Genomic DNA, 13,830 nt, shown 5'->3' with positions numbered 1-13,830 from the left:
TTTTTTTTAGAAGTAGTAGGCTTAAAACTGTTGTTAGGAAATATCCAGTGTTTGCCATTAAAATTTTAACTTGTGATGAGCCATAAGAGGTATCTCACCTGAGATATTCCTATGTTACCGCAAGTCCCAAAAGACCATCTGAGGTACCTCTAAAGGTACCATTAGAGAATGTTTTATGCGTACGTGCTGGACGTGAATGAGAGGTTTCTACTGAGGTACCACAGCATAGCATCACAAATACTGGTACATGATGTGTGGCACTGCTTGTCTGAAGAGACAAAGGACAACAAACTTCTAGTACTGCTGGTCAGGATTAAGGGGTAGTAAAAAGCTGTGCACAGTGTCTTGCAGTGTACTTGCAGTGCCTACACTGGTCTCTTCATTGACACTGTGGAGCACTTAACTCTCTTTCATAACTGTGTGTCTTCCTTCAGGAACATCCTGAGATAAGTGGTGAGCAGTATGTTTAGCTTCACCACTAATATTTTCTAACCGAACAGTATATTTCTGAAACTATAGGCTCTACATCACGAATTTGCTGTTACTCCCTGTCATATTTGCCAATGATTAGCAGCTTGTATAATCATAAAAAATGTTCCAGATTTAGAGAAGTTAGATTTTGGGTTTCTTTTCCCCAGAGCCCATAAATTTCCAACTATTTTTGAGTAACATCTTTTACTATTATGTATTTCAGTAGAAAACTCTCCTGTCCCACCTGACTCAGTAGCTAAGAAGTATTTTGTCAAAAAGCAATGGAATAGAAATCCAGATGATTTTGTTTTACTATACTAATCACCTGCTACATAGTTCTACTTCAAAATATATTTTGAAATGGCAACCTGTGTCTAGATATGCTGATAGAACTGGCACACTATCCTTCAACAAATCATTATAGCTATTTTGAGGCATCTACACATGGTACATTTTCCCTCTTTCAGGTTTTTGTGTGTGTGTGTGTGCTTGTTTTTTTTTTTTGTTTGCTTGTTTGTTTTCATTTGTAAGACTTGCCTCACCAATTTTCTTACTCACATTAATTCGTATATGTCCCAACACAGTCACTCAGTTCATGTTCCAATGAATGAAACAGCTCAAATCTAGGGGAAAGAGCAGCATCGTCATTATGGGAAAAAGAAAAGGTCTCAGCTATTAATAATCTTTGGTCAGGATATAAGATCTGATGAAAAGTTTACTTCTTGAATTGAAAGTTTCTCTTTTCAGACATGCACAGCTGACAAATGAATGGATCATGATTGTATGTATGACAGAATTTACCTGCCTGAGTGTCTCAGTCCTGCACTGAAAGCTGTAAATCCAAAGGGCAGTAAACACATGGATATTCCTGACACAAGTCTGTTTCCCTCACCGTTCATTATTTCTCCCCAGACTCCTGCATCTGAGAGTGTGCAGTGCCTTGTTCCACCCAGACTTATGGATGCAGTATCCTGGTGTTATCTTCTATCTGTAAAGTACAGATTCTTTCACTGTAGCAGAGATCTTACAACCTTCTGCTCTTAAGTATAAAAGAACAGCTAGAGGCTTTCCCTGCAGGAACTTATGTGGGTAGATGTTTTATTTAATGCACTTCCAAAAGACTCTAGGGAAGATGGGACATCTTCATAACTGGGGAACAGCTTTACACTTACTCAGATGAATGAAAAATAATTGTCTCCCACTCTCTGGAAAATATGTGGTTCTTCCAGTATTTTCTAGGAACCTAGGGGCAACCAGGATATTATGGCAGGCCTTCATGTTCCCAGTCCTGTCTTCCCAGATAACCTCATTCACCAAACATAAAACACAAAGAACTTGTGCAGGAAACTTGGACAAAACACATTAAACATTTACACTATTTGTCACAATAAATAGCAGGCAAAAATATTGCTCAATAGATGTTCTGCTTTTGGCTACTCTTTTCAATGTTTTACTTATGCTTCCCACCTATGTTAATCCTGGTGTAGCAGTTTGTTTAAATAAACTTTTCAGGTCACTGAAAATACCTTGGCTCATTTGCAAGTTCATATAAAAATGAGGCTTCTTGAACTGCATAAAAAACTGTATTCTCCCTCTCTAAGTGACATAATTTTGTATACCAAAGCAGAACAAGAAAATGTAGACCGCAAGTTGTTTTAAAAAACAACCACCATCTCCAATTTAAATCCCAAATAAATGACTGTACATAGTTAGAAAAAAACTCTGTCCACACCAGAATTGATTCTTCAATATTTTCTCACATAAGTAGACTCGTGTTTCAATTTATTTATTTTCTTTTAAATTAAAAAATCTTATTAAAAATATATTCAAACATCTTATGAAGACTTTTTCATATGCCTTCTAGTTTTAATTCTGCTTCTTCTGTTCACATTGGTGAGTATACAATATGACAGGCAGTCTGTGTTCAACATGACTACTCATGGAAGAGGTTAGATCAGTAGATCTGCGTTAGAGGTGGCACAAAATGTTTCTTTATGATATAGCTTCTCTTGGGTAAGGAAGAGTTATGTGAACATTAGCAATGACACACATCTTAGTGTCTCTGCAAGAGGAAACCTAATGGTTCATTCAATTGTATTGGATATGCAGCTAGTCTCTTTGTGAACTGCATCATGTCCAGAAACAATAGTACTGGTATAAAATGTGTTTATATTTTTAAAAATGCATCAGATACAATTTTTGTCTCTTGAAAAATGGTTCATCAAACACCCAATGTCTTAAAACTGGATTTTCTTGTTCTTATTGGAGGAAATTAAAGTTGTATATGACAGGTAATTATATTTGGGGAATACAGTAATAATTGTCATGGACTGATGCAAAGTATTATATTTCTTGGAGCTAGAATTGAGTGCGCTTATAGAAAACAACTCTCTAAAATTTATTTGTAGAAGATTCGAAGGCTAGTAGGATGATTGTGTCAAGGAGGTGATAACAGGAGGCAGGTAACAGATTTCTCACATCTTCACCTCCCTTGATAATGTTTGCAATGGCTCATCATAGGTAACTGATGTTAATTTATTCAAGCACACCTGTACAAGGGCCAGAAGTCAGGTAACCAGACAAAAAGTATGTCTCTGCTTTTTCCATACAGCTACCCGGAGGCCCATATCTGCACAAATTTAGTTCTGGAAACATCAGCAGGTTTTAATAAACCACCTACAGATGTCTTGCTCCATACCATACAAATCAAGGAGTTTACGTTTATAAATCCCGATTGATTTAACTTGCAATCAAATGGCATGATCACACTTGGCATCAATAGTTGTCTCATATTTATTTATAAGTCACCCTGAGCAGATATTATTTTGTTTTTAAATTTATTCATGTGGCTCAATTACCTTTCCCATCCTGTGGAACACACACACACACACATTGACACACACACACACATATGCACATGCATATGCATGCATGCCCAGTTTTTGAGAAAACTTAAACCTAAAAGACAAACCTGAGTAATGAATAGTCCTACTTAAGTTGCAGACAGACAAAATGAAAAGATTTGGTTTGTTCCCCTGAACAGGTACATTGAGAATTAATTTTTTGTATACTTTGAGAGAAAGGAAAACACAGTCACCTATTGTTATTAATGTTGGGTCCTATTTTAAAACCCTAATTTAAATAGATTTTAATAGTGTCAGTACTGAGGTGAAATGGGGATTTAGCATGCACTAAGTCTAACTGAGAAGACGTCTCTATTTCTCCTCCAGAAAAAAAAAATGTTTCTCAGCAAGACCTAATGATGGCAAAAGGTACACCTGCCACCTGTTTCATCACTGGTTTTGACCACAAAATTCTTGGCTCTTATAGGTGACCAAAATGAAGCCAACCACTCCAAGTTGCACCTTTCAGACCTTTACTTCTGAATGCGCTCTTCAACTCAGATGAAACTTTGGCATTGCTGTCCCCTTTGGTCAGGCAATAATTCTTCCTTCCTCCCATCCACATGTCTCATCCACTGTTCAGGATCATTTCCTGAGCAGCTGTACCTCTGTGCTGACTTCAAGGATTAACCATACCCATCACTTTGTAAGGAAAACTCAGTGCTGGGATAAAACTCAGAGATGAGGCTGGGAAAGAGATCCCAGGAGAATCTGACTACTGTGGCCACTGGCCCTTTCTTTTCACTTGCTGGAAAGGTCTTCTTTGACTCCAGAGAGAATTCAATCCACAAGGACAAATCTTTCCATTCAAGTGGTCTGTCTTCAAGGGAACTTTGCTTCCTCCCATCTCTTTTCTGTTTAAAGAAGTTACTTGAAAAGATGCCTTTCCATTCAAAAGGAGGCTGATGACATTGTTTCTGACAAAATTTTTAGTACAGTCTCATTTTTATTTACTCTCCATTGTCTTTTTGCAACAAGACTTAGCCTGAAGATCATGTCTTCATAAGAAAGGGCATCTGAAGTAAATACAGGAACACAAATGGATGAACAGCTATTCAGGAAGTAGTTGTTGAAGTATGGAAGTGGCTTACTCAGGTCTAGTGTTTCTAGGTAAAGAAGTCAGAAAGACTATTCTGAGGAAAAAAAATCTAGGTATTAAGGGTGATTTAATGAGTGATGTTACTTGTAACTCAGAAGAATGATGAAAATAGGTGCTTTTAAAAATGTCTAGGCTAAACAGAGCTTGACTATTGGAAAACAATACTGTTTAATTTTTAGAAGGGATAACAGAATTTTTGATAGTAATGAAAATAAGTCTTTGCTTTCCTTCCTCCTGTATTGAAAAAAAACCACATTTGAAGTGGGACTCTAAAATCTTCTGGTGATCTTGACCGTAATTTGCAAAGATTCTCATTGGTTGGCCAAAGATCTCAGAGGATATTCCAACAATGCCGGCAGAAGAATATTTATGCAGGTGTTGACTTTGGCAGGAATGATGTAGGAATGATAAAGCTAGATTGGTCAACCTTAGCACAAATTGCTACAGGATGCTTTCTGCAAAGGAGGGGGTTGCATCTCTGACACAGATAAAACCCCTCCTCTGTCCAAGCAGCACTGCTTTTGCTCCTGATGTGATATGCTGCCTCTGGTAACAAGCAGTCTGTATAACAACCCCTCCTTTCCAAAGCCCATTTTACAGTAGCTCCACCCATTGTCAACAATTTGGGTTTTTGTGTATGTACAAGGGGGAATATTTGATTAACCTTTGATTAACTAGAGTTGCATTGGAAAAAGACTTAAGCCAAATCAGATGCCTCTAAAGGAAACAAAAATAATCAGCCAGTGTTATCTATCTCCACTTAAACTTGTATTTTATTACAGAACATAGTGGGAGTTGTGAGTTTTAGATATCTAACTAGTTATAATAGGATTAGTAATATAATTATTATAATGCTAGTAATAGGCTTAATAAAAAGACAAAAAAAAGACAAAAAAGATAACTTCACAAGATTGTAAGCTGTGGAATAGCTAGAACTCTGATTTCATTACAGAGATAGTACTGAATGTACTGAAAAAAAATATTTCATTTTAACTGTCAAAGCAAAGACAATCCAGCTAATCAAAGATTATATGAGTGACTCATAGCACAAGTAAATCACAGAGACTTTAGTAATGAGTGCAAAATGGGATGCTAATCCATTTTAAATATTATCCAGGAGTTATTACTGTGTGCTGTAGGTAGCTAACCCTTATTTCTCATACAGCAATTGTTAGCAAAACACTCCTGAGTTTTTAAGTGGAATTGATTTAAGTAGCTGGAAGACATTCTCACTTTGCAATCCTATTAATCTAATTATCTAGTTATCTTTTTGGTGGTGTCCATATTCTGAAAAGCTGGGAATTGCATATACTCTCTCTTGAAAAAAAGAAAAAGAAAAGAAGTATATTCAAAAGGATGATTGGGAAAATAAATGAAAACAAAGCTAATGGAAAAATTTTGGGGCTAATTAAACAGTTTGCAAAAGACCCCCAAACAAACAAACAAAGCAAAGAAGCAAACAAACAAAAATCTCTCCCCCAGCAAAACCGAAAAAAAACCAACCCAAACAACACAAAAAAAAAGGGGGGAGACAATATATTGATTTAACTTTTACTTCCTAATTATTTTTTTTAACAAAACTGCCCTTTTTTGACAAATTATCAGAAAATGTTACTTAAATCTTTCATTTGCTTTCTTTGACATGCTGTACATATGCTTTCATTTCTGCACATTTCTAGGTGTTGCACTTCTAGATAAAAATGGATAGCCCAGGGAAATTTTGTTCTTGCTCAATTATCTAAAAGAATTATCCTGAACCATGACAGAATTTCCTGGTTCTTTAATGGCATTTCCTGACTACTGTTGCAAACCGAAACTGATAAACAACTAATAAAAACTAGTAGGGCACACAAATTGTACCATGTCTTTGAATTTTTTGAATTACAGAGCCATTAAAGAATATAATATGCAAAAAAATGTCTTTTGTCCCAGGTGCAATACATAACTGAATCATATTCTGAATGTTACTAATGGAATGATGTAAGAAGATAGTCTTGTACATTACACAAGTCAAAATTATATGCAAATAATAATTTTATCTTTAAATTTGCAGCCTGCAATTTAAGACACTAAATCATTTCTTTTGTTTTATTTTTCTTTCAATAAACTCAATAGTAGTATCCTAGGTATATCACAAAAAATTCAAAATGTGCCCTATATGCAGGTTCTTGTCTTGGAAAAATTTTATGCATGCTGTCACAGTCACTCTTCGAATATCTAAATCTTTACTATGCTAACTTTATTACTACCTCTATCTAGCATACTACCAATGCATTACTGCATAAAGTTCCACATCCTAAAGCAAATCAGCTCTTGCGTCACATGCTCAATTCAAAGCTGTTTTGTGTAGTACATGACTGATTTTTCATAATTCATTAAAGGAAACAGACTGACCAAACCAAACTCTTGACTAACAAAGATTATGATTTCAGGAACTGAAAGGGGTTTCACACATCTAAGCTTAGCACAGATTATTTCACATACTTCCCTTGTCAAATTCAAGACTCACAAAACTTAGCACACAGCAAGAAAATTAGTCTTAATTTAGATCTACCTGCTTTGTATCTAGTAGTTTAACCTGCTGAAATGCAAGCTTCCTAGATTGTCCTTCTTAGGTGTTTTGAACTTGTATTCTTGTATTTGTTCATATTTTTCTGTTTAGTGGGTTTCATAAATGGTAAAAGAAGACATGAGATATTTGGGGACAGTACTCTTCATCAAAACCATGAATTTTGGCCCCTCGGTATCCTTAACACTAACTTGCTTTCATTTTATTGGATGAGAAACACTCCCTTTCAAAACACATCCATTTCAATGGAAAAAATACAAAAAGAAATCAGGAGCTGTGTATGAAATGTTTAGCTAGTTTTAATTTCCTTCCTGGGTCTACTGAATTTTTACAGCCTAATGAAAAAATATGAAACACAAGTAAAGGAAAACAGGTGACCTGATTTTACCCATTTTACTCCATGAACCAGAGAGATTTTGTTATGTGACAGTATGATCATCAAATGAGCGAGTTTTTATCCACAAGTATGAAATACCTGTGTCGTCCTATCACTTTGACAAATTCCATTTGTATTACATTCTCCTCAGGAATCAAAAAGAACAGTCTATAAAAAAACCAACGAAAAAACCCCAAAACAAACAAACAAACAAAAAATCAAAAAAACCTAAAAAATCCCAAAACCCTAAACCAAAGAGTTTATGGACCAGCTGCTTCTGTTTAAGCCAAACTTCTTTTGTACCGATGCAGCATAGCTCAGGCATGATATCATCTGAAGGGCCAGCAGAATATACCCTGGTTGATCTTAAAAATATGTAGGGAAGCCTTTTCTCTCTGAATGTGCATAATTTCCACTGGTGAAGAAGGCAGTTGATCACATGCAGAAAATAATAACGTAGACTAAATGACCGTAGTGGACAGAGATGTGTGTAGGTTCTACTAAAGAAACAGACAATTGTTTTCTTTATTCGTAATATTTACTTGTTCTCACTACAACACAGCACCTAGTTTTAAAACTTAAATATAGTAAAGAACAACCTTCTAATGCTTCTTGTTTGCTTTTGTAGGACCCTATGAGGATGGAAATAATTCCAGTCCTTTATTACCTATCTCCATCTTTTCATTCAACCACCCATCCACCTTTGCCCTCCTTACTCATTCTATGGTTTGATATGCATGCAATGTAGACATTTGTATTGTATATAATTTATTATACACTTAATAGAAGATTTTCTTGTTTTAAATGTTACAGGAAGAAGAAAATAAATGTAATGAGGGCTGTAGCTTATAAACAGAAGTACAATACACATGCTCACAGGAATATAGAAAGTATAATGACATTTGTTATCTAGGCAGTCACTTAAGAGGATGGCCCAATATATACCATTCTGAATGCCAAGGAACAATGAAAATCTTAAAGTGATAAATCTCTTTCAATGTCATGGGAATACAATTGTCATTTGTCATTACTGTGCATCTCTCTATTTCTTCATATACCCTAAACTACCTATTCTTCCATAATTCAACACATTTAATAATGCAGAAAATCAATTAATATTTACTGACCTGTCTCTGCTTCTCCGTGATGGGAACGCAGCGTTACAGCCAGCCACTGTGCAGACATGCATCTCTTTTAAATGAACATTTCGGTAGTGAAGCTTCACACTGTAGGAACTCTTGAAACTTTTCTTGCAAACATAGCATATCTTGGGGTCTGGACTGGAGCACATTTCACCTTCTGGGGAGAACTTCTGAGGGCTGCTGTAGTTGAATGTAGAAGCAAAACTTTCATGAAGAGCAGCCATACTGGCACTGCCTCCATTGTACAGTCCATATTGGCTCATGTAGAACATATCATATGTAGGGTCTGTATACTCTTCCTTCACCTTAATGACATCCTGGTTGGAAGAGTCATTGTGGTTTTCATCTGGTCGGTCGCTGTGCATCATAGATTTTTCACCTGGTTCATGGAGGCGATCATCGCCTTCCAGCGATTCTTCACACAATTTGGGCTCTGATGACTCTGACTCATTTTCATAGTCTCTCTCATGCTCCTGGTCTTCTGATGTCATGCTGTCTGCCCTTCTTATGTCTGGTCTGGACATACATCTGCTTCTGTCACTCTTGGAAAAGTCTTTAACAGACAGGCCCGGGCTCATTTCCTCCTGAGAATGGCAGTGATTGTCATGACCAATGTCATTCACCATTGTGGTCCTGTCATTCACCTCTTCGTCTTCATCATCAAACTCATCAGCAGTGTCAATAACCTCCTTTTCAATTTTAACTGGCATGCTTGACTTCCTTGGCTTCTTCTTGGGGGCAAGGTCTGCATTGGGCTCTGGGGTGGGCATCAACACTGAAGGTACCGATGACTCTGAAGGAGGAGGAGGATGCTGCTCCATGCCACTCACAGCTGGTATTATGGGACTGGTTGGGAGTGAGGTTGGAGGACTCACCATCTCTCCAGGAGTAAGTAAATTTCTGTAAAAAGGAGGAACAGGTTGGACAGTCTTTAAAGCCGGGAAGACCAGCTGACTGGGAAGAGGGTTCTGCAGTACTGGGTCAAGAGGGGGAGTGGTAAACCCCATCGGTGGACGCCCAGGGCTTGTTAGAGTTAGGTTGGACTTTGTACTTGCTATGACAGGAGTGGCGGCACCTGATGTAGCACGAATTAGATCTTTGTCACGGTTATTCCTTAGCATAGGCATGTGGAGACGGGGATTTGGGTTAGCACTGTGGCGATTGCGGCTTCTGAGAGAGCTGAAGACCATATTGCAGCCTTCAATAGTGCATCGATGCTTGATTTTCAGGTGCACAGCATTGTAGTGGATTTTAAGAGTACCTTTGTCATAGAAGGTTTTGCCACATGCATTGCAAAACACTCTTCCTTTCCTGGAGGCTGACCCCATTCTCCTCATTCTGTGAATTCGGAATGAGCTTTTTGTGTGCTCCGTTTTTGATAAATCATTGACTGGCGTAGGTGTTTGAACAGGAGAGACACAGGCTGGCTCAGTTTTGGGCTCCACATTTGTGATGCTGGTCAAAGCATTCCTGCTGGATGCTTGCTCATTCTTGAAAGGTGTAGGGGAAACTTCAGATTCACTGCTCTCATTATATTCATTTTGTGTTGTAAGGCTTGGTTCACGGAGCCTCATTGCTGGCTGTTCCAGCAGGAGGCCATTTGGAGGCAGCCCCAGCAGTGGAGCAGAGACTGGATTTATGTACTGGAATGGAAGCAGGAATGCAAGGCTATTCGGGATGTTTTCAAAATGATGAATGCTGGAAGGGTTGCTATTCTCCAGGTGAGCAAGGAGACTTGGGCTCCTGGTGCGATTATTGCTTTCAATAAAAGTCCTTATATCTGAATCTGTCTTTGAAGATGGCACAGCCACAGCCTGCCCTTCTTTTTCTTGAATTGCCATCAGCTCCACGATAGATTTCGTTTCTCCAAATCTCAGGAACTGCTGAAGGGTAATGATCTCTTCTTCCCTGGACATGATGGCCCAGCGGTCCAGCACCTTGCCTGCAGCATCCTAGAGGCCATATCAAAGAAACAACAAAGACAAAACACAAAGAAAAGCTTATTGATTCTGCATAATTATTGAAGAAGGTGCTCTGCTGCCTGAACATTAAACACTAAGCTCAAAAAACAAGATGCAAACAGTGTTAATAGAACTTGACCAAAAACCACAAACTTTTCATCCATGCAAATACTGTAATTAGAGTCACAGTTAGAAAACCAGATTGAGTTTAATAGTGCCAGAGTACACAAAATGTAGACTCTGGGACTCTGTGATCTAAAATGCTTTCAGTACTTCTATTTTAACAACAGTGATCTCTGTAAAATGCTACTGTTTATAATAAATTAGTAAAACATGAACTGTTGTGCACACCACTGTAAAATACAGAAAATTGTACCTTAATCACTGCTAAATGGTAACACTATTAGGAAAAGGTAAATAAGTAAAATTGATAGATTTGCTCCTTAAATACAAGCAGATATAAGACTGAAACCATTTATAGGCCATTTCATAAGAAACTTCCATGCAAGGCAAAATGTCTTGAAAACAGCATATAACACTTGTACCTTAATCCCTTTTTTCCTGGACTATTACTGGCAATTGATTGATTATAAGCTTGCAACCTTGGTATGGTTTAGACTTGAGAGATTACTTTTTTTTGTAGCCTTCTTATAAATGACAGTTAAAAATATGTAAAAAAGTAAGGATCTGATGGATGTAAATAGCATAAATGTGTAAAAATGTTGTCTCTTAACATTGCCTTCTGATAGCAAGGGAAAAATCCAGAGAGAATACACATCAGTAATCACAAGACTATCTGTTGTTAAATATACATTAAAAAGCATTTCACACTTTCATTTTTGCTAGTAAGCATGAGATTTGCCTGAAGGTAGGACTTAAAAATTCTGCAATGTAATGTCAGGCAATCCATTCAAGCAAGTATTGATAAAAACATATTAAAATACTTATATAATGAATTCATCATTTTATTGGCATCTTTCCTTTTGGGCAAATGCTGGACATAAAATTAGCACAGTAACTATAACCAACAAGAAATGTGGAAAGCCATCAAACCAGAATTATTCCAATGCTTCCTCATGCATTAGACAGTTTGAAGCCTTACAAGACAAACCACCACACTGCCTTTGATATTTTTACATCTTGAATCTCAGGTTCAGAACCTCACCTGAAGAATTTGGATTACACACTGCTGTAAAGATCATTAACCCTTGTTTGATTATGAAGTCTGAAATACCTTTCTTCCCCTCCAGCCCCTTTACCCCCGGGATTTATTTTTTTATTTATTAAATTTATTAATTATTTTCAGTCTTCAGACGATTCATACTTCTCTTCCCTCACATTTCCTAGAGTACCAAAAAATACAATTTTTCAATGCTAAATAATAAAGCATGTGTTTAATTGATTAAAGTTGGTTTTATTATTTCAGTTTGAAAATGTTCAGTTCACCTCTCTGGGTACAAAGTTAATGCTGAAGATTAATGCCATGTATGCTTCAGTACCTTAGAAACAACTACAAAATCTTCATAAATGCTTCACGCATGAACTTTCACAATCAAACCCTGAAAGACAGTGAAACCCTCAACAGCAATTAACTTGGAAAATCCAGATGGAAAGCCCCAAAACCCATCTATGTGTAGAAAATGTTCATTCTGTATTTTTGGTGATGAATGAAACATCATGATGCAGATGCTGGTTTTGGTTTGCTGCATTAGTATGGAAATGTGTTCAGCTTTGAACACCCCTAAGTACTATGGACATGTCTGATTTCTATGTCCTTACAGTTCTTGATGTAGCACTATTTTACAGTCAGTCAGAACCATCTAACAGAAATCATCCAGTACATCAAATATCACCCCCAACAAGAAAAATAAGTGAAACAAAACCAAATCGAAATGAGATGAGAGGTGGAAGGAAAAAAATCACCAATGCCATAAAAAAAAAATTAAAGGACAGGTTCATATTTTAGAGCTCCATAATTATATTTTGGTTTTTTTTTTTGTTTTTTTTTTTTTTTTCTCCCAAATAACTTTAGCTACTCTCTCTCCCCTTGGGTAAGATCTAAAGTTTCTTACATCTACTTCAACAACTTCCAGCCAACCACAGCAGTTCAACATATGGGTAATACCTACATGGAGCTGCAAAACCAGATTTGAATCAGATTTTGATCTCCAGGCCTTCATTGTCATATCTGACCTCATCTATCCACACACATTTCCCATTCCAAATCACAAATATTAATTCCTTTTAACTGTAACTCCCATAGCTAAAAGATGGAAATAACATTGTCTAATTTACACTGCTTACCTGTATTGAATTAGGATTCCTGTCTGCAGCCAGCTGCAGGCTGCTTTGTAATGTACTACTGCCACATTTTATGTTGTTTGTTATGTTGTTGTTGTTGTTTTTGTTTTCATTTGTAAATCAAGCTTATATAACAGATGGATGTTTTACCAAAAAATGATACATAAGTAATCAAAAATTAATCACAGCTAGCACAACAACAACTCATGAGAATAGGAGGTAGAGATCCTGTAACAGAATCCCACACGTAAGGGGAAGGCAGTGTCACACAGTCTGATGGCAGCATAGCCAGCTCTCTGCATACACAGAACAGGAGGGAGGCAAGCCAATAAATGCAGGGGTTCTCTTTGTGCTTTCAGGGAATTACTCCATATCTTAACTGAGCAAAGTTACTTAGCTACATGAGTTACCTCTTGATGAGACACCACCACCCTTTGTTTCACTTTGTTTAAGAATTTACAATGAGGAACTAGACCTTCAGCAGCTGCCAAGTCTCACTGATCAGAGAAACTGGCAGTTAAGGTGTGATAGTCATAGGGTTACCTCAGCTGTCATAGAAAAAGCATGGAACCAGAAAGTTGCTCTTAAATACTCCTTGTCTACTCCTACTAGCTACATCAAGCTTTATCTTTTTAATTTTCAGCAAGAAGCTTTCTGGCCTTTTTTACCCAACAAAAACAGAGAGAAACACGCAGATGCCTGTATTTCATAAAACCTTCACTGCTTATGGATACTGTCTAGCATATGCTTCAATATTTACACAGTGAAAACTTTCCATAAATCATTGTAAGCATGTATTATGCCAAACTAGATAAAGAGTGAATAGGAATGTCATTTTTTGATAAAACTTAAAATTAACAAAAAATCAAACCATTATCCCATTTGAATTTAGCTATAACTAGCTAGGGATCTTTCTGTATATGGTAATACTTGATTAGAGGTTCAAGTCCTTTCTTACATGTAATCGATTTCTTGTTTCTTACAATCTCTCATGCTAAATTTTCTCCC

At 36.9% G+C, this 13,830-nt stretch overlaps 1 protein-coding gene across 11 annotated transcripts in view; it reads right to left on the bottom strand.

The window, feature by feature from the left end:
- The window catches only part of BNC2 (basonuclin 2), a 334,627-nt gene that overhangs the window by 21,571 nt on the left and 299,226 nt on the right, over window positions 1-13,830 (bottom strand). For 9 of the 11 annotated variants that reach the window (XM_038125038.1, XM_038125036.1, XM_038125037.1 and 6 more), the window contains exon 5: window positions 8,546-10,512. In XM_038125038.1, the coding sequence (XP_037980966.1) occupies window positions 8,546-10,512 (1,967 nt within the window). Of the gene's footprint in view, window positions 1-1,029; window positions 1,095-8,545; window positions 10,513-13,830 lie in introns of all 11 variants that reach the window. The other 2 variants (XM_038125041.1, XM_038125042.1) reach the window with 1 other exon arrangement.

This window comes from Motacilla alba, chromosome Z (genome assembly GCF_015832195.1).
Source record: "Motacilla alba alba isolate MOTALB_02 chromosome Z, Motacilla_alba_V1.0_pri, whole genome shotgun sequence".
NCBI classification, from domain to species: Eukaryota; Metazoa; Chordata; class Aves; order Passeriformes; family Motacillidae; genus Motacilla; species Motacilla alba.
This window is presented reverse-complemented; position numbering and strand designations above follow the sequence as displayed.